Genomic DNA, 23,105 nt, shown 5'->3' with positions numbered 1-23,105 from the left:
GTACCCAATGTTTTTTTTTTTCTGTTCAGTTTCTTGCAGTAAAATGCATAACTCATGCTTCAGATAGTTTAAAAAGTCAGCCAGTTTTCCCATGGTAATAAATATTGCCAAGGTAAATGCCACTCACATCATATATCAATGTGGTATGATAAATTAGTTTTAATCTGAAGGTGCACAAGTAAACTGAGAACAGAGACATATTACAAAGTATCTGGGAGATGTTATACAATGGAGGTAAATACATGTGTTAATGCTTTTGTTTATATTATTTTAAACCCAAATATACATTAGTTTTAATGCATCAACCCATTCTCTGTCACACTGTAGGTGGGTAGCAAAACAGATATATGTTAAGAGGTGGATATATAACACAATCATTTACTGTATAACCACTACATTAAAGTTATATATAGTAGTGTTAAAGAGCATGCCATTTTAAACCACTTTCCAATTTTCTTGTCGGCTGGATGGATCCTTCAAAATCTGTAAGTGGATCATCAGGGGTTAGTGCTAGGTTTATTTAAGGGTTTTTTGGGTGGGTTTTATTTTTAGATTAGGGTCTGGGCATGTAAAAGAGCTAAATGGCCTTTTAAGGGCAATGCCCATACAAATGCCCTTTTCAGGGCAATGGGGAGCTTAGGTTATTTTAGATAGTTTTTTTTTATTTGGGGGGGTTGGTTGGTTGGGTGGTGGGTTTTACTGTTGGAGGGTGTTTGTATTTTTTTACAGGTAAAAGAGCTGATTTCTTTGGGGCAATTCCCCACAAAAGGGCCATTGGTAGTTTATTGTAGGCTAGGGTTTTTTTTATTTTGGGGGGGCTTTTTTATTTTGATAGGGCTATTAGATTAGGTGTAATTCTTTTTTTTTTTTGCGATAATGTGTTTTTTCTCTCCTAATTTAGTGTTTTTTATTTTTTGTAACTTAGCGTTTTTTTGTTGTTGTAATTTAGTAATTTTTAATAAGGTTTAATAGTTTTAGGGTAGGTTAATTAATAGTTTAAAAAATTATTAAACTACCCTAACCTATTTTTTTACAGGTAAGTTTACATTTATTTTAAGATAGTGGTGTAATTTTAATTTAAAGTTAGCAGGTTGTTAGGTTTAGGGGTTAATAGCTTACTTTAGTTTATGGCGATGTGGGGAGCTGACGGTTTAGGGGTTAATAGGTTTAATTAGTGGTGATGATGTGGGAGGCCAGAGGTTTAGGGGCTAATATGTTTATTTAGTGGCGACGGGGTCGGGGAGCGTCAGGATAGGGGTTAATAACGTTATTTAGGTTGCGGCGGGGTCAGGGAGTTACGGGATATGGGTTAATAACTTTATTTAGGTTGCGGTGGGGTCGGGGAGTGGCGGGATAGGGGTTAAATATTTTAGTATAGTGGCGGCATTTAGTGACAGGGTATAAATAAAGTTGTGAAAAAGCCGAATAGACGCGAGATTGATGACTGTTAGTTAACAACAGTCCGATGCTCATCGCCCCATACTTGGTGCGCGTATTTTCCCCGGCTTTTTTTATAAATATTGAGATCGTATTCTGGTCCACGGCCGCATTGTTAAACGATGTTAGGGGAGCGTATTGATGCCGTCAAATGCAACACAGTTGACGGCTTGATAGATATTACCCCATAAGTCACTTTATTTTTATTTTCTCCCTTTCTATGAGTGTTGTTCCTGGCCTACCTACCTACCTACCAAGAATTTCACCTATTACCACTGGTGATAGTGGATACATCAGATACAACATTTTGAGACATTTTTTTAAGTATTAATTACTTGCATTTATACACAGCACAAATTGATTACTTCTTTTTATTTATTTCATATATATATATATATATTTATTTATAAAACATAATTTGTTTCCATGTAATTTGTTAACTTTAGTTTAGACTTCATTGTTTTTGACTAAGGCGTTAGACAGTGTCATCATTATATGAATGTGCTGACAGACTGTATACTTACTGTGCAGTTGCCAGTTAAAACAATAGATCCTAGATGGAGTTGAAAGATATTCAAGTATCTCACATGGCGTCTCACAGATAGAAACTGACGTATGGCCTGGAGAAAATCCATTCCCATGAATATGAAGCATCCTCTTGTTTGTGCAACCTGTGAATACATTTACACGTCTTACTTCCCTGTATATTCCCTCATAAAGCTTCTTTGACATTAATACAAAGAGAAGGGGGAAAAAGCACAATAAACTGCAATATCTGCATTGCTTATTTTAAAATGATTGTTAAATTGTTGAAAAGAAGCTACATAAAGGGACACTAGGCACACAATTACATTTCTATAAAATGTCTATGCGCACTACACAAACTTTGCTTTGCATTTTCATTAATTTATTTGCCTGCTTTTTCTGTAATTTAAATCTAACAATTGTACTATTTCCACTTTCCCCAAAGAGGATGACTTATTGTCCAAGGAACACTGATTCTCATATATTCTACACAATTATTGCTTGAAATGGGCAAAGAAAGGGGTTTGGCTTTTTTTTTTGCTAAAAAAATAAATAAATAAGTTCAAATGTTTTTTAAAATATTTATTTTTATTATGCAGTATGTTTTTTAGATGTGTGTGTGTGACTTTAATGCACTAAAAAAAGTCAAAATTAAATTTTCATGTTTTAGATTGCAATTTTAAGATATTTTTAAATTTACTAGTATCAAATTTACTTTAATCTCGGTGCCATCATTTTAAAAGCATACCTAAACAGGTTTAGGAGCAGCAAAGCACTACCGGGAGCTAGCTGGTAATTGATAGCTATACACTTATGCCTCTTATGGTTAGCTCACTAGCGGCTCGTTTATGAGTGGATTGGTTTGTTGTGCTTTCTCATGTTTACTTCAAAAGACAGAGGCTTTTTGCGTGTGTTGGGTTGCGCTTGTATTACAAGTTGAAAGTAAAAAGCGCAAGAGCAAAAACCTGATGTACGCAAAAAGTTGAATATCGCAACTACATTTCTCCCATATATTTCAATGGAGAGAGCAAATTGCAAAAAACCTAACATCCATACTCGCGCTAACCGGCCCACATTTATTCAAGAGAGCTAAACCCGACATGAAATATTTCACATTCCAATGTTCTTCCCATAGAAGATGTTCTATTCATTCATAAATCCATTTTTCTATAGACAGTATATAGTCGGGACTGGATTTACATCTCAGGTGCATGTAGGAACAGATATCTGAAGTGCCCCCCCCCCCCCAAAAAAAAAAGTGCATCACTCACAGACAGTATCCGGATGAAATATACTGTATATGTGTGCATGTGTATATATATATATATATATATATATATATAATTTTTATTTATCAAGTGGAGATGGGTTATATAAAACACATTTATTAAATATGCCCCTTTACATTGTAATTCTCCTTTTCATCACAAGACAGCAGGCTGTATTCTATAATGGACAAAATTGAATGTAAATTTTCATTGCGTATGGAATATTTACACATATAAAATCATTGTGCAGAAAATGATGACATTGTAAAAGCATGAACAAATCATTTCAAAAGTCAATTTTCTACTCTGTTATAGAAAATTAGGAACAAATATAAGTGAGATGGGACAGTCTTATGAAGTCTTCAACATGGTCTCTTCCAGTCCCCATGGTCAAAGGAATGGTACTTTAGCAGTGGGCTCCATGTACGAAGCAGCAAAAGCTGCTCCGGAGCCTTTTCGGGGCAGGTTCACATATGCGAGCCTGCTTCCCGCAATGTAAGAAGCAGCGGTCATTAGACCGCTGCTTCCTACAGCCTACGCCACCTCTTAGGTGGCGAAGCAAAATCACAGAGAGCACGCTCGCTCTCAGTGATTGACAGCCCCTTCAGTCGCGTGATTGGTCGTGTGTTTGAAGGGGCGGGCATTACACACTCCGATGAGTGTGTAATGGTACATACGGGCAAGCGGATCGATAGATCCGCTGCCCGTGTGTAGCGGAGGCGGGCGGACAGCTTCGCAAGTTAAGAAGCTGTCCGCCCGCCTCTTAGTACATGGTACTTTAGCAGTGGGCTCCATGTAGTAAATGGTACTTTAGCAGTGGGCTCCATGTACGAAGCAGCGAAAGCTGCTCCGAGCCTTTGCGGGGCAGGTTCGCATATGCGAGCCTGCTTCCCGCAATGTAAGAAGCAGCGGTCATTAGACCGCTGCTTCCTACAGCCTACGCCACCTCTTAGGTGGCGAAGCAAAATCACAGAGAGCACGCTCGCTCTCGGTGATTGACAGCCCCTTCAGTCGCGTGATTGGTCGCGCGTTTGAAGGGGCGGGCATTACACACTCCGATGAGTGTGTAATGGTACATACGGGCAAGCGGATCGATAGATCCGCTGCCCGTGTGTAGCGGAGGCGGGCGGACAGCTTCGCAAGTTAAGAAGCTGTCCGCCCGCCTCTTAGTACATGGCGCCCACTGTAGGGAAGAGGACACATACTGAAAATGGGGAGCACAGTAATACACAGTGGAAGAGCAGTACCCCAGCCATGGATGTATCTCTGCTTCCTTGTATCATGTTTCATATGGTGCATGGCTCATAGCTCTCCAATATCTCCAGGGCTCCAGTGTACCTGTAAAAATGTCAGGGCATCCCAGGAATGCTATAATTAGATCCCTCCTCCCCACACACGATTACTCACCTCTGCTGCTGAGCTCAGAATGTGAGGCAGTCTGCATGGCTATCAAATTTACAAGAGTGAGGGAGAGCTGATGAGAGGTAATGAATGCTCTGACAGCTACACTTCTGTTATGTATTTAACTACCAGTCCTCTTAACATGTCCATTAGCACGCCATCACTAACCTCATACTTTAACGTATGGCCCCAGGATAGTGTGAACAACTGTGGTTACATGCGTGGCAGTCACCAAGTCTCTCATCTAAGTTACAACATGGGAGGAGAGGGAGGGCCGGACCACTTTCCCTTGTCACTGTAATAGCTCTGTTGAAATTAATTTCTAGTGAGCTCTCCATCATGCGGCCAGAGGTCAAAGGGAGCACTTTCCTCATGTCACCTTCAGATCTCTGCTGGATGTTGGATGGAATTGCAGCCCGCCCTTAATCCGCTAGTGCAACGCTTAGCGTTGTAGCAGAAGGTATACTGTATTGTAAGTTTAGGCTCTACAAAGTTATGATGCCTAATGTCCAGTAATCCAATTAACCTCATGTGTTCTGGGAAGCGCTACTACTGCAGAACCAAATAACTACAGTAGCTGTTAGGGCTAATGTGACATGCGTGATATGTCAGTGACAGGCAGCCCATCTATGGAGGTCGCCTGTGGGCACATGCCTACTCTGCCTAATTATAAATCCGGCCCTGTATATAGGAATATCTATTTAAAAATACTAAGAACTAATTTCCCTATGTGAAGAACATGTGAAATTTTTACTTATAATGTATACATATAGAGCTAGGTTATAAGTGGAGCGCTATCATTTGCGCACAAGTGATATTGGGTTTTCGTAGCAATTTGCGCGCAAGTTAAATTCCACTCATATTACATGTTGAAAGTAAGCACAAACAAGTGAGCGCAACCGCAATTTATGCTATAATGTTTACGCGACTTTGGTGCACTGGTGAACTGTTACGCAATTTTAAAAAGTGTGACAAACTAATCAAAATACATGTAAAAGTATAGTTACACTCATAATAACACTATCTAATGAAAATGATTTAAAACATTAAATTGCACACAAAAAAGTTATAAGGGATCAAAGAAATGAAGTCTCTGCTGTTAGAATAATAAAAAAAAAACAACAGGCAAAGGGCTTTAACATAGACATACATACAGTGGATATAAAAAGTCTACACACCCCTGTTAAAATGTCAAGTTTCTGTGATGTAAAAAAATGAGACAAAGATAAATCATTTCAGAACTTTTTCCACCTTTAATGTGACCTATAAACTGTATAACTCAATTGAAAAACAAACTGAAATCTTTTAGGTAAAGTGAAATAAAAATAAAAAACTAAAATAATATGGTTGCATAAGTGTGAACACCCTTTTATAACTGGGGATGTAGCTGTGTTCAGAATTGAGCAATCACATTCAAAATCATGTTAAATAGGAGTCAGCATACACCTGTCATCATTTAAAGTGCCTCTGATTAACCCCAAATGAAGTTCAGCTGTTCTAGTAGGTCTTTCCTGACATTTTGTTAGTCGCATCCTACAGCAAAAGCCATGGGCCACAGAGAGCTTCCAAAGCATCAGAGGGATCTCATTGTTAAAAGGTATCAGTCAGGAGAAGGGTACAAAAGAATTTCCAAGGCATTAGATATACCATGGAACACAGTGAAGACAGTCATCATCAAGTGAAGAAAATATGGTGCAACAGGGACATTACCAAGAACTGGATGTCCCAACAAAATTGATGAAAAGACGAGAAGGAAAACTGGTCTGGGAGGCTGCCAAGAGGTCTACAGCAACATTAAAGGAGCTGCAGGAATATCTGGCAAGTACTGGCTGTGTGGTACATGTGACAACAATCGCATGTATTCTTCATATGTTTGGGCTATGGGGTAGAGTGGCAAGACGGAAGCCTTTTCTTACAAAAAAAAAACATCCAAGCCTGGCTAAATTTTGCAAAAACACATCTGAAGTCTCCCAAAAGCATGGGAGAAAAGGTGTTATGGTCTGATGAAACCAAAGTTGAACTTTTTGGCCATAATTCCAAAAGATATGTTTGGCGCAAAAACAACACTGCATATCACCAAAAGAACACCATACCCACAGTGAAGCATGGTGGTGTCAGCATCATGCTTTGGGTCTGTTTTTCTTCAGCTGGAACTGGGGCCTTAGTCAAGGTAAAGGGAATAATGAACAGTTCCAAATACCAGACAATATTGGCACAAAACCTTCAGGCTTCTGCTAGAAAGCTGAACATGAAGAGGAACTTCATCTTTCAGCGTGACAACGACCCAAAGCAAACATCCAAATCAACAAAGGAATGGCTTCACCAGAAGAAGATTAAAGTTTTGGAATGGCCCAGCCAGAGCCCAGACCTGAGTCCAATTCAAAATCTGTGGGGTGATCTGAAGAGGGCTGTGCACAGGAGATGCCCTCGCATTCCGACAGATTTAGAGTGTTTTTGCAAAGAAGAGTGGGCAAATCTTGCCAAGTCAAGATGTGCCATGCTGAACTCATAAATAAAAAAGACTGAGTGCTGTAATAAAATCAAAGGGTGCTTCAATAAAGTATTAGTTTAAGGGTGTTCACACTTATGCAACCATATTATTTTAGTTTTATTTCCCTTTACCTAAAAGATTTCAGTTTGTTTTTCAATTGAGTTGTACAGTTTATAGGTCACATTAAAGGTGGAAAAAGTTCTGAAATGATTTATCTTTGTCTCATTTTTTTACATCACAAAAACACAAGGGTGTGTAGACTTTTTATATCCACTGTATATATACATGTCTAAAGATTGATATGTATGTATTTTTATATATATATATATATATATATATATATATATATATATATATATATATATATATATATATATATATATATATATATATATATATGTATGTATATATAAATTTGTCTATATATGTATACATATGTATTTATTTGTGTATATATGTATTTACAGACATACTGTATATAGACATTTAAACACAAATATACATATAGACATATATAGAAGTGCATTGGAACCCTTTGCCGTTAAGCAGATGAAAATATGAAAAATCATATTTATGCAATATTCATATTTGAAGTGCCATAAAAAATGTTGAGATCTGTGCATATCCTAAAAGGGCTAATTAAGTAAAAAAAAGTTTGCATAAAAAAATTGTTTAAAAATTGCTGGTATTTTAAAAAAAAATTCAAAAATAAGCAAAATTAGTTACATTGCCATGCTGTATGGAATAGTTTGATCCACCACCCCTTATCAGTGTTGAGCATCAGAAACACAGGCATTGTATTTCAACTGAGTTCACAGCAGCTTATTTGCTCCTAGGCATGCTCCATCAGATGAGTGTTAAAGTCTTGCATTCTACCAAATCAAAGGTGGATATATATGCAGTCATAAAAGGAATTGTGTGTGTGTGTATGTTTTTATGGGGGGGGGGGGGGGGGCTTAGAGCTGTACAATTAAAAAAAACTTAAAAGAAAGGGTTAATAGCGAGGCACTGCAGTATAAATTTGCAGGTAAAGTAATTAAAGTACATATTATTATATTTTGTCTCTAATAACTTGTTTTATGCCCCTTTAATATAGTGTTATATTGTGTATTCAGAGCAAATATTTCACATTCCAATGTTCTTCACATAGGGGAATATGTTCTATGTATTTGTAAATGGATATTCTTATTTATATCTGTATATATCTATACCTATATATAATCATGTACATATACTGTATATAGAGGGAGAGAGAGAGAAAGAGAGACAATAGATAGGTATAGATATATATTGTACTAAAATACCATAATATATTTATAGAAATATGTATATATGAATAAATAGAGCCTTTTCTTCTATTAAAGAACATTGGAATGTGAAATATTCATATTTTCATGTCGGGTTAGCACACTTGAGAATATGCGGTCGGGTTAGCGCATATGAGAATATGCAGTCAAGTTTGTGCACTTGAGAATATGCGGTTGGGTTTTCACATATGAGAATATGCGGTCAGGTTAGTGCACTTGAGAATATGAGTTCGGGTTAGCGTGCGAGTAGAGTATTAGGTTTTTCTTCCACTTTTTTTCTCCATTAACTTATATTGGGGAATAGGTTATTGCGCGTGATACTCTAATTGCGCTAGAAGTAAGCTGTTTGCGTGCATATGTTAGCGCAAAAGTGCAAACTTTTTACTTTCAACTCATAATACAAGAGCAACATGACATGCAAAAAGTTTACTACTAGTGCAATTAGCACAATAGCGTAAACGCTAAATATCACTTCACTCATAATCTGGCCCAATATGTACATACACAGTTAAAAGCATTATTAAATATTAATATTGAATAGAAAGGATTTTTCATGTCTTTCGGTATTTGACTGCAAATGTATGTGTATGTATGTGTTTATACGTGTATAATATATATATATATATATATATATATATATATATATATATATATATATATATATATATATATATATATGCACAGTACAGGGAGTGCAGAATTATTAGGCAAGTTGCATTTTTGAGGATTAATTTTATTATTGAACAACAACCATTTTTGGAAGTAGTTTTTAGTTTGTTTTTAGTTATAGCTATTTTAGGGGGATATCTCTGTGTGCAGGTGACTATTACTGTGCATAATTATTAGGAAACTTAACAAAAAACAAATATATACCCATTTCAATTATTTATTTTTACCAGTGAAACCAATATAACATCTCAACATTCACAAATATACATTTCTGACATTCAAAAACAAAACAAAAACAAATCAGTGACCAATATAGCCACCTTTCTTTGCAAGGACACTCAAAAGCCTGCCATCCATGGATTCTGTCAGTGTTTTGATCTGTTCACCATCAACATTGCGTGCAGCAGCAACCACAGCCTCCCAGACACTGTTCAGAGAGGTATACTGTTTTCCCTCCTTGTAAATCTCACATTTGATGATGGACCACAGGTTCTCAATGGGGTTCAGATCAGGTGAACAAGGAGGCCATGTCATTCGATTTTCTTCTTTTATACCCTTTCTTGCCAGCCACGCTGTGGAGTACTTGGACGCGTGTGATGGAGCATTGTCCTGCATGAAAATCATGTTTTTCTTGAAGGATGCAGACTTCTTCCTGTACCACTGCTTGAAGAAGGTGTCTTCCAGAAACTGGCAGTAGGACTGGGAGTTGAGCTTGACTCCATCCTCAACCCGAAAAGGCCCCACAAGCTCATCTTTGATGATACCAGCCCAAACCAGTACTCCACCTCCACCTTGCTGGCGTCTGAGTCGGACTGGAGCTCTCTGCCCTTTACCAATCCAGCCACGGGCCCATCCATCTGGCCCATCAAGACTCACTCTCATTTCATCAGTCCATAAAACCTTAGAAAAATCAGTCTTGAGATATTTCTTGGCCCAGTCTTGACGTTTCAGCTTGTGTGTCTTGTTCAGTGGTGGTCGTCTTTCAGCCTTTCTTACCTTGGCCATGTCTCTGAGTATTGCACACCTTGTGCTTTTGGGCACTCCAGTGATGTTGCAGCTCTGAAATATGGCCAAACTGGTGGCAAGTGGCATCTTGGCAGCTGCACGCTTGACTTTTCTCAGTTCATGGGCAGTTATTTTGCGCCTTGGTTTTTCTACACGCTTCTTGCGACCCTGTTGACTATTTTGAATGAAACGCTTGATTGTTCGATGATCACGCTTCAGAAGCTTTGCAATTTTAAGAGTGCTGCATCCCTCTGCAAGATATCTCACTATTTTTGACTTTTCTGAGCCTGTCAAGTCCTTCTTTTGACCCATTTTGCCAAAGGAAAGGAAGTTGCCTAATAATTATGCACACCTGATATAGGGTGTTGATGTCATTAGACCACACCCCTTCTCATTACAGAGATGCACATCACCTAATATGCTTAATTGATAGTAGGCTTTCGAGCCTATACAGCTTGGAGTAAGACAACATGCATAAAGAGGATGATGTGGTCAAAATACTCATTTGCCTAATAATTCTGCACTCCCTGTATATATATATATATATATATATACATATATACTCACAAATAAATACATAAATACATTTGTACACATACACACACACACACACACATATATATATATATATATATATATATATATATATATATATATATATATATATATACTGTATATATATATATATATATATATATATATATATATATATATATATATATATATAATGTATATATACACATATTTAGACATGTCTGTGTATGAATATATACGTTAAAGCCCTTTGTAGCCCTTTTTTTCTAACACCTTATACCATCTATCGTTGAGCATTGTTTTAAACTATTTTTTTTCAGCCAGCATTTAACTGTTCTTTTACATGTATTTATGTTGTGTTTATAAAACGTTTTTTCTTCCCCTACCCTTTACGTGAGCTCTGAAGTTGCACTAACCCAAGGCACGTTAAATTTGATTGTGCTCAAGCGAATGCATTTACTTTCAACTCATAATACGCATGCTATTTCCATTGCGTGAAAAAAGCGTAATCAAATTATATCACTTGCGCACTACAGTTAGCACGCCACTCGTTATCTAGCCCTAGATGTGTTCTGCTAGTTCCCATTAGTGCATTACTGCAGTAATGCTGATTTTATGCATTTAGCCCTTGCATGTTATATGCAAACAGTGTAAGAAAAAAACACATTAGAGAATTTTGGTTTTGCACTTTTTTGCCACTTTAACAAAGAACTGTAGGATAAATACACAAATAAAAAAACTTAGCTCCTTTCTATAACAAAATACCTTTTGTAGGCCCATGAGTTTGCATTATATATATATATATATATATATATATATATATATATATATATATATATATATATATATATATATATATATATATATATATATATAAAACTAAAGAATTACCAGCTAGTCCTATCCAGCACTAACTAATACCACAAATTAAAATGGATTAATTTTCCCAGGGCTAAGAACCCTCAACATAGCAATATTGGATAACTATACATAATGCATGAATTCACCGCAAAAAAAGGGGGGCATTTTAAAGCATTTATTGGAGCAGACAAAAAGGCAGTTAATTAGTAACAATAATTGCAGGCAAATCTACTCCTATCATAGTACACTATGAAAACTAATATGTGTCATACAAGGATATTGAAAAATATTAGTAATAAGGATTCCAATAAGAAAAAATTATAAAGTGGTATATTAGAGCTCTCAAAAAAAATGAACGAACTTGAAGTTGAAAATGTCCCAGAAGTCTGTTTGAGTCACAGGATTATGGAGACAACTTCACAGCACTAATATGGAGGAATTGAGTCTCGTAATTGAATACATCGATACCAAATTGCAGTTGTGAAGTAGATGGTCAGAGTGTGTCAGGGTTATAATTCAACCAGAAACTGACATTTATTTTAGCAAATGCACTCAAAGCTGAGCTCAGGCTGTCAATGCTGTGTAGAAGGTTATTGTAGCAGTCCCACAATTCAACAAATACTTTCATGGATACCATTTTAATACCGCTTCTGTACTCAAAGAATCCACCATATTGGTTATACTTGCGGTCTGAGGGAGTCCCACTGTCGCAGTGCCACACCTCCTAGGTACACCTGTTTGTTACAATGGCTCAGTGTTTTCCAATCTAGTGTGTTCTTCTCCCAAAGTTGGTTTCTGTTTCAGTAATACGACTTGAACTTGTGGATGCGCCTCCTGACACCTCCTCCAAAGACTTCTGTAGCAATTACGTCTGACTTAGTTGCTCCAGTAAACACCACAGCCAGCTATGCGCGTTTCACCCCTAAGGCTCTGGGGCTTGTTCCGGCTCCAATAGAAGATCACATGTCTGAAGGTATTCAACATTTCTTTTGAAGAAAAGTAACGGAGGAAAACACCTCCCATTTTGAAGCCTTTGAAATATTTAAGTGTCTGGGGTAAAATGGTAACTTATTTGTAGCAATAGTAATCATTACTTGGATAAATTTAAATCAATAAAATTGTACGATTATATACATAAATTGAAACAGTTTAACTTGAAAAATATAATATTATACTTGCTCCCCTTCTGCGCAATGTGAATACTGAAAGTCATCATACAATAAACTAAGGCCTAGATTACGAGTTGTGCGTTAGCCTTAAAAAGCAGCGTTAAGAGGTCCTAACAATGCTTTTTTAACGCCCGCTGGTATTACGAGTCTTGCAGGTACAGGTGTACCGCTCACTTTTTTGGCCAGACTTGGAAATACCGCAAATCCACTTACGTCTATTGCGTATCCTATATTTTCAATGGGACTTGCATAGCGCCGGTATTACAAGTCTGACCAAAAGTGAACGGTAAACCCTCTCCTATCAAGCCTGGTACCGCATTTAAAAGTCAGTAGTTAAGAGTTTTACACTACAACGCCGTAGCATAAAACTCTTAACTAAAGTGCTAAAAAGTACACTAACACCCATAAACTACCCCTAAACCGGTGCCCCCCCACATTGCAAACACTAAAATAAATATTTTAACCCCTAATCTGCCGAACTGGACATCGCCGCCACTATAATAAATATATTAACCCCTAAACCGCCGCACTCCCGCATAGCAAACACTGTTTAAATATTATTAACCCCTAATCTGTCAGCCCTAACATCGCCGCCACCTACCTACATTTATTAACCCCTAATCTGCCGCCCCCAACGTTGCCGCCACTATAATAAAGTTATTAACCCCTAAACCTAAGTCTAACCCTAACCCTAACACCCCCTAACTTAAATATAATTTAAATAAATCTAAATAAAATTACTACAATTAACTAAATTATTCCTATTTAAAATTAAATACTTACCTATAAAATAAACCCTAAGCTAGCTACAATATAACTAATAGTTACATTGTAGCTATCTTAGGGTTTATTTTTATTTTACAGGCAACTTTGTATTTATTTTAACGAGGTACAATAGTAAATAAATAGTTATTAACTATTTAATAACTACCTAGTTAAAATAAAGACAAATTTAGCTGTAAAATAAAACCTAACCTAAGTTACAATTACACCTAACACTACACTACAATTAAATGAATTACCTAAATTAAATACAATTAATTACAATTAAATAAAATTATCTAAAGTACAAAAAACCCCACTAAATTACAGAAAATAATAAAGAAATTACAAGATTTTTAAACTAATTACACCTAATCTAATCCGTGTGAAAAAGTGTAAAGAAATTTTATGATAAAATATAACTTTTATTAGATCATGTTAAAATCAGGGTTAACATACACATTAAAATACCAATTGGTCCCTTTGATACAGCCACCACGGCGAAAGCGCGGTCAAACCTTGACATAGTCACGCTACGTTACTGGTTAAGTCTAGCAAACAGATACCGTCTCTGTTAAACATATTGGATCACGATATTAATAGAGTGGTCAGGCTTATCCTAACCTTGTGGGTGGACAACTATAATAGCCACAGCATAAAGTTATATGGAAGCCTTTCAACTGAGAATTGATTGAACATAAGCTTGTTTATGGTTAAAAAGTCACTTCTGATGGTAACAATTTAAATAATTCATGGTAATAAAAGGTATACAATTTGGGCTTTTCCCAATTTTCTATAAGACTATCATATATGATCTACTATTTAGTTAGCTTTTCCAGACTATTTATCCTCAATCACAGGTACTAATAAGGTAACAGGTCAGGCTTTTCCTGACCACTTGACGATATTATATCACCTATTATTGTCTATAACACAGGTACTAATAAGGTAATCAGTCAGGCTTTTCATGACTATTGGATGGTTATGTAACTATCGAATTATACATTACTTTGCCATCCATGGTACTAATAAGGTAATGAGTCAGGCTTTTCCTGACCATAGGACTGTTATAGAATCACCTCACTACTTATACTAGATACTTAATGGTAACCGGTTAGGTTTTTCCTAACTACTGGAGAATCATTTATTCACTTATTATCCAACCACTCAAGTGGACAATATATTATTAAATCCTAACAACTACCAATATACGTATAATATTTCATATGTAGGGGTTTTATACTGATTGCTCCATTGATTTATTCTTCTCAAACTTACTTTGAGTAATAGTATAACTTTCTCCCCTTCCATCTGATACACAACTTTTACCATACCCCTTTGTCCTCATATCATTGTTGAAAGGACCCAATATCCTAGAAGATCAATAGTATCACCCTCCAAGGTAATCGTTGGTAGTCATTTCTATATTTAATTCAACACGAATACTCACTTGGTTGTGTTGTTGTTATAGCCACTATCTCATGGCTATATGGTAGTAGACCAATTGGTATTTTAATGTGTATGTTAACCCTGATTTTAACATGATCTAATAAAAGTTATATTTTATCATAAAATTTCTTTACACTTTTTCACACGTTCCAGAGTGCTATATTTGTACCCCTTTATCAGTCTCTTAATGATTTCTTGCATAGTATATTAATTGGTACAAGCACCTACCCCTAACTAGATAGTAATTATTTATATTTAAATCTATTGAGACCTACTCAACTCGATACTTAGTAGATTACAGGGGGAACGTCCAAACACATTTTTCAGTTCTGAGTAGTGCCATTGTTTCCTTTCCTGTTAACCTAATCTAATCCCCCTAACAAAATAAAAAAGCCCGCTCCCCAAAATAAAAAAGCCCTACCCTACACTAAATTACAAATAGCCCTTAAAAGGGCCTTTTGCAGGGCATTGCCCCAAAGTAATCAGCTCTTTTACCTGAAAAAAACTACAATACCCTCATTAAAACCCACCACTCACACAACCAACCCTACTCTAAAACCCACCCAATCCCCCCCTTAAAAAAACTAACACTAAACCCCTGAAGATCACCTCACCGGGAGACGTCTTCACCCAACCAGGCCGAAGTCCTCAACGAAGCCGGGAGAAGTCTTCATCCAAGCCGGGCGAAGTGGTCTTCCAGACGGGCAGAAGTCTTCATCCAGACGGCATCTTCTATCTTCATCCATCCGGAGCGGAGCGGGTCCATCTTCAAGACATCCGACGCGGAGCATCCTCTTCAAACGACGGCTAAACACAGAATGAAGGTTCCTTTAAATGACGTCATCCAAGATGTTGGGGGAGGGATTGTAATTTATTTTTTTCAACTCCTCTGTCATGTGGGATTGAAGAGTATAACCATTCCACATCAATTGCAACTAGGAGTGTATTTTTAAGAATAGAGAGATCCCCAAGCTTTCTGAGGACATCTAATGAATCTTTGACAAAAGAAGGTAAGATATCAAGGAAGGGTCTGAGGCAATAGTTGATATATTCTGAGATTTTTTCTGTGAGGGAGCCTTTTCCAGATATTATAGGCCTACCTGGAGGAGGAAGTTTACCCTTATGCAGTTTTGGGATGGTATAGAAAGTAGGTATTATTGGAAATTCCCGTTTATTAATTATGCCCTGTTTAAGTGTTTCTCCAAAATTGTATCTAACTGTTCAGCGTATTGTTCAGTAGGATCACTTTTTAAACATTTTATAATGTACTTTGTCAAGGACTTGTGTCATACATTCCTGTAAAAAGTCTTTAGTATTTAAAATAACAACATTTCATCCATTATCTGAGGGCTTAATGGTGATGTTCTTATTAGCCTGTAATTTTTTTTAATGCTAACTGTTGTTTACCCGTTAGATTTTAATTTATTTGTACATTATCTTCCATTTCCAGGATGTCTTTTTCTACTAATTTTACAAAATTATGTACACTCTGTACTGTTGAAAGTGAAGGCATATGGGTTGATTAGTTTTTAAGGGTAATAAATCCTAAATGTGATAAACTATGTTGTTCTTGGGTACTCCCCTCTGAAAACAAGTCCTCCAGACTATGTAAGACTTGACAATCAAGTATGTCAAGTACATTATCATTAGGTTTATTTTCAAAGGTTTTCTTAGCGAATAAATTTAAATCTTTGACCACTGTAAATTTGTCACTTTTATTCGTTGGAGCAAAGGATAATCCTTTGCCTAAAACCTGGATCTGATAGTCTGAAAGGTTTGCATCAGAGAGGTTTACCACTTTTTTTGTTTTAATTAGATTTTCTGTTTCTCTTTCAATTGATTCCTGAGTGGGTATTTCTTGCTTTCTTTTGCGGGTTGTCTTGTGTTTCCTGCCTCCCCTCCTGGTTCTTTTATCTCCTGTTGTCTCTGGCCTAAAAAATCCCTTCTTCTCCCACGTCTTTGCCTAAATCTTTGCTTATTTTTGTCCTCAACTGTTGAGCTTCCTGATTCTGAACTACTTGTCTGAGTTAGAGAATAATTATAAACTTGCGCCTAGATTTAGAGTTCTGCATTAGCCGTCAAAACCAGCGTTAAGGGGTTCTAATGCTGTTTTTTACCGCCCGCTGGTATTTAGAGTCAGTCAGGAAAGGGTCTAACGCTCACTTTCCAGCCGCAACTTTTCCATACCGCAGATCCCCTTACGCCAATTGCGTATCCTATCTTTTCAATGGGATCTTCCTAACGCTGGTATTAAGAGTCTTGGCTGAAGTGAGCGTTAGAACTCTAACGACAAAACTCCAGCCGCAGAAAAAAAGTCAGGAGTTAAGAGCTTTATGGGCTAATGCCGGTTTATAAAGCTCTTAACTACTGTGCTCTAAAGTACACTAACACCCATAAACTACCTATGTACCCCTAAACCGAGGTCCCTCCACATCGCCGCCACTCTAATAAATTTTTTTAACCCCTAATCTGCCAACCTTATCCCTATGAACCCCTAATCTGCCCTAACGTCGCCGACACCTACATTATATTTATTAACCCCTAATCTGCCCTCCCAACGTCGCTGCTACCTTACCTACACTTATTAACCCCTAATCTTCCGACCGGACCTCGCCGCCACTATAATAAATGTATTAACCCATAAACCGCCTCACTCCCGCCTCGCAAACCCTATAATAAATTTTATTAACCCCTAATCTGCCCTCACTAACATCGCCGACACCTAACTTCAAGTATTAACCCCTAATCTACCGACCGCTACTATAATAAATGTATTAACCCCTAAAGCTAAATCTAACCCTAACCCTAACACCCCCCTAAGTTAAATATAATTTAAATAAATTATTTCTTATTAAATAAATTAATCCTATTTAAAGCTAAATACTTACCTGTAAAATAAACCCTAATATAGCTACAATATAACGAATAATTATATTGTAGCTATTTTAGGATTAATATTTATTTTACAGGCTACTTTGTATTTATTTTAACTAGGTACAATAGCTATTAAATAGTTATTAACTATTTAATAGCTACCTAGTTAAAATAATTACAAAAATTACCTGTAAAATAAATCCTAACCTAAGTTACAATTAAACCTAACACTACACTATCAATAAATTAATTAAATAAACTACCTACAATTACCTACAATTAAATCAACTAAACTAAATTACAAAAAAAAAAAAACACTAAATTACAAAAAAGCCCACTAAATTACAAAAAAATAAAAAAGATTACAAGAATTTTAAACTAATTACACCTACTCTAAGCCCCCTAAAAAAATAACAAAGTCCCCCAAAATAAAAAAATGCCCTACCCTATTCTAAAATAAAAAGTTAACAGCTCTATTACCTTATCAGCCCTTAAAAGGGCCTTTTGCGGGGCATGCCCCAAAGAAATCAGCTCTTTTGCCTGAAAAAAAACATATAATACCCCCCCAACATTACAACCCACCACCCACATACCCCTAATCTAACCCACCCAAACCCCCCTTAAAAAACCTAACACTAAGCCCCTGAAGATCTCCCTACCTTGTCTTCACCCAGCCGGGTATCACCGATTCGTCTAGAAGAGGGTCCGAAGTCTTCATCCTATCCAGCAAGAAGAGGTCCTCCAGAGGGTCCGAAGTCTTCATCCTATCCGGCAAGAAGAGGTCCTCCAGAGGGTCCAAAGTCTTCATCCAGGCGGCATCTTCTATCTTCTTCCATCCGGAGCGGGTCCATCTTGAAGCAGCCGACGCGGAGCCATCCTTCCTCACCGACGGACTAACGACGAATGAAGGTTCCTTTAAATGACGTCATCCAAGATGGCGTCCCTCAAATTACGATTGGCTGATAGGATTCTATCAGCCAATCGGAATTAAGGTAGGAAAAATCTGATTGGCTGATTGAATCAGCCAATCAGATTGAAGTTCAATCCGATTGGCTGATTGGATCAGCCAATCAGATTGAGCTTGCATTCTATTGGCTGTTCCGATCATTCTAATTTAGCTTTAGGGGTTAATACATTTATTATAGTAGCGATCGGTAGATTAGGGGTTAATACTTGAAGTTAGGTGTCGGCGATGTTAGTGAGGGCAGATTAGGGGTTAATAAAATTTATTATAGGGTTTGCGAGGCGGGAGTGAGGCGGTTTAGGGGTTAATACATTTATTATAGTGGCGGCGAGGCCCGGTCAGAAGATTAGGGGTTAATAAGTGTAGGTAAGGTAGCAGCGACGTTGGGGGGGGGGAGATTAGGGGTTAATAAATATAATGTAAGTGTCAGCGACGTTGGGGGCAGCAGATTAGGGGTTCATAGGGATAACGTAGGTTGCGGAGGTGTCCGGAGTGGCAGATTAGGGGTTAATAATAATATGCAGGTGTCAGCGATAGCGGGGGCGGCAGATTAGGGGTTAATAAGTGTAAGGTTAGGGGTGTTTAGACTCGGGGTTCATGTTAGAGTGTTAGGTCCAGACTTATAAACTGTTTCCCCATAGGAAACAATGGGGCTGCGTTAGGAGCTGAACGCTGCTTTTTTGCAGGTGTTAGGTTTTTTTTCAGCTCAAACTGCCCCATTGTTTCCTATGGGGGAATCGTGCACGAGCACGTTTTTCAAGCTGGCCGCTACCGTAAGCAACGCTGGTATTGAGAGTTGAAGTGGCGGTAAATTATGCTCTACGCTCATTTTTTGGAGCCTAACGCAGCCCTTCAGAGAACTCTAAATACCAGCGTTGTTTAAAAGGTGCGGGGGGGGGGGGGAAACATGCGTAGCTAACGCACCCCTTTGGCCGCAAAACTCTAAATCTAGGTGTTGGTTTTGTTTTATAAAAATATATATATATATATTTTCTATAAGCGTTGATTTAGAATCCGCCACATTTAACATCACAAAATTATATATTAAAATGGAGCAAATAAATTCATTTTGATCATAACCGTATTTCCAAATTAACTCTAGAAACTTAGCTCATTGTATGATGAATTTCAGTATTCACATTGTGCAGAAGGGGAGCAGGCATAATATTATATTTTTCACGTTAAACTGTTTAAATTTATGTATATAATTGTACAATTTTATTGATTTAAATTTATCCAAGTAACGATTACTATTATTACAAATAAGTTACCATTTTACCCCAGACACCTAAATATTTCAAAGGCTTCAAAATGGGAGGAGTTTTCCTCCGTTACTTTTCTTCAAAAGAAATGTTTGATACCTTCAGACATGTGATCTTCTATTGGAGCCGGAACAAGCCCCAGAGCCTTAGGGGTGAAACGCACGTAGCTGGCTGTGGGATTTGCTGGAGCAACTAAGGCAGACGTTATTGCTACGGAAGTCTTTGGAGGAGGTGTCAGGAGGCGCAGCCACACGTTCAAGTCGTATTACTGAAACAGGAACCAAATTTGGGAGAAGAACACACTAGGTTGAAAATCACTAAGCCATTGTAACAAACAGGTGTACCTAGGAGGTGTGGCACTGCAACAGTGGGACTCCCTCAGACCGCAAGTATAAACGCCATGGTGGATTCTTTTAGTACAGAAGTGGTATTAAAATGGTATCCATGAAAGTATTTGTTGAATTGTGGGACTGCTACAATAACTTTCTACACAGCATTGATAGCCTGAGCTCAGCTTTGAGTGCATTTGCTAAAGTACAGGGCAGTTTCTGGTTGAATTATACACACTCTGACCATTTACTATACAACTGCAATTTGGTATTGCTGTATTCAATTACGGGACTCAATTCCTCCATATTAGTGCTAGGAAGTTGTCGCCATAATCCTGTGACTCAAACAGAATTCTGGGATATTTCCAACTTCAAGTTTGTTAATATTTTTTGAGAGCTCTCATATACCACTATAGAATTTTTGTTATTGGAATCCTTATTACTAATATTTTACAATATCCTTGTATATGACACATATTAGTTTTCATAGTGCACTATGATAGGAGTAGAAATTATTGTTACTAATTAACTGCCTTTTTGTCTGCTCCAATAAATGCTTTAAAATACCCCCCCTTTTTGCGGTGAATTCATGCATTATGTATAGTTACCTAATATTGCTATGTTGAGGGTTCTTAGCCCTGGGGAAATTAATCCATTTCATTTGTGGAATTAGTTAATACTGGATAGGACTAGCTGGTAATTCTTTAGTTTTTTTATTTGACCTTAACACTTTTCCTCTTGCATCAATGGTCTGTGAACACTTTGAATACAGGTCATTGTTACTAGCCTTTTTATATGAAATACTGATAATTGCTGACAACACCACTGAATAATATATATATATATATATATATATATATATATATATATATATATATATATATATATATATATATATATATATATATATATATATATATATATATACACTGTATATGTACATTTTGTTAATGGTCATTCTCTAGGTTACTTACCAATGTTATTCTTTAATGCCATGATTACAAGTGGAGATGTATATTTGGCATTTGAGAATGCCCAACCTCTATAAGCATCATGGAATTTGATATCATATATCCCTGCAGGAAGTTGGGGAACAGAGCATTGCAGAAAGGAAGAGTTTCCCGATAGACTTGTGCAGGATGAATTTCCCACAAAAATATGTATGTTCAGTACATCTGTAATTCTTGACACAATAAGTGTTAGATTGTTGCTGTCGGAATGTAGTACAGATTGCACAACTGGCGTGTACTGTTCTTGGTATTGTATTGTCCCAATAATAAAGAGTACGCTATCTATTTGTACTGTTATATTCAATATTCCATTTCCAGGAGGAACAATGCAACTGATCATTGTATTGTTGCTTGTTGTATTGGCACAGAGATCAGATCCAACAAATATTAAAGTTATATTTCTCCCCTGTAAGGCTGTACCTTCTATGGTGAGGAGACCACCACCAAGAATTCCAAAATACTTAGGATAAAACTTTGCTATCTGTGAGTTTGTAGCAAAGTGAAAGGGTTTATGAGAAAGGCACCAATGCCCATTTCCAGCATTAAGAACCTCAAGTGTATGGTTTCCCGGACTAATATTATCATGACACTCCATAGTTGTTTCATTCCATAATGTCAACTTACATCTTAGGCTGTTGTCCAGTACTATAATCAGATCATTACTTAATTTCTCACCTAAAATAAAGAGCGATGTAAAATCCATGTTTGGCTTTACTTCGTTAACCAAAGGGGTCAGTTCAAAAAGCATATCAAAAATACAGTTACCTCTACAAGCAGATCTGATCCCATTAACAATGACTGATACACTTGTAGAGACTGTAGATTGTACCAACATCCAATTTGTGTGGATAACACATTCAACTGTACTATAATTAAAGCTGATGACACTGCAAAAATATTCTCTTGTAAGATCTACAAAAATAGAATTATTAGTAGATTTATAGAAAGAGCCTAAAATAGTCAATAGTGTTCCACCACAGGAAGGACCTTGCACAGGAGATATAGAATCCACATGTGGTACAAGTTCAAATATTGTTAAATCTGATGTCAAATTTGCATATCCCATTTGCTTGTTGTATATAATTATAGGGTAGCTGTCTACTTCAAAGTCAGTAACTGGTATTTGACAACTTGTGTTTGATAACTCTGCATTGGCGTTGTGGTGCTCCAATCTGCACATTAAATTGTTCAGTTGAATATATGCATTGGTTAAATTAGATCCAGTTACTTGAAATGTTATGTTCTCATCTTCTATTAACCAAGATAAATTAGTGACCAAAGGTGTATACTGTTTTTGGTATAAAAATATAAGGTTATTTCTGTTTGGTTCCATTGGGTTTATATGGACAGCTGAAACATTTAAAATATAAATGCTTAGGGGAACAGGGATACTTATCACCTCTGTAGGAGAAACCCATGGTGGTGTTTTGCACATAATTGTTTCATCGGTGGATATGACTATATCACATGGCTTAGTTCCAACAAATATGGAAATCAGGGTAGAATTCATACTAAATCCATTCCCAAATATTGTAATTATGGTTCCACCTAGAGAGAAAAGTAGAAGGGTTACACCAAAATCTAAAAAAACACTGGTCTTATTCAAGATAATATAATAATTCTTAACATTAATACACTGTGCCAAAAAAGATGAACATTTTAATTTATATAGATGAATTACATCTTTCAATAATAACATATTTGTAATATACATGTATTAGCAAAATTGTTATCTCTGCACATGCATGTGAAGCATAGCTAGATATTCTCAGTGAATTAGCATTTTAA

At 36.7% G+C, this 23,105-nt stretch overlaps 1 protein-coding gene across 1 annotated transcript in view; it reads right to left on the bottom strand.

Moving 5' to 3' along the window:
* PKHD1 (PKHD1 ciliary IPT domain containing fibrocystin/polyductin) overlaps positions 1–23,105 on the bottom strand; it is a 1,710,134-nt gene that overhangs the window by 1,245,230 nt on the left and 441,799 nt on the right. The window contains exons 33-34 of the mRNA XM_053709557.1: positions 21,282–22,865; positions 1,962–2,108 (exon numbers count right to left, since the gene is read on the bottom strand). Of these exons, the coding sequence (XP_053565532.1) occupies positions 1,962–2,108; positions 21,282–22,865 (1,731 nt within the window). The remainder of the gene's footprint in view (positions 1–1,961; positions 2,109–21,281; positions 22,866–23,105) is intronic.

The sequence above is a fragment of the Bombina bombina genome, chromosome 4 (genome assembly GCF_027579735.1).
Source record: "Bombina bombina isolate aBomBom1 chromosome 4, aBomBom1.pri, whole genome shotgun sequence".
Taxonomy (NCBI): Eukaryota; Metazoa; Chordata; class Amphibia; order Anura; family Bombinatoridae; genus Bombina; species Bombina bombina.
This window is presented reverse-complemented; position numbering and strand designations above follow the sequence as displayed.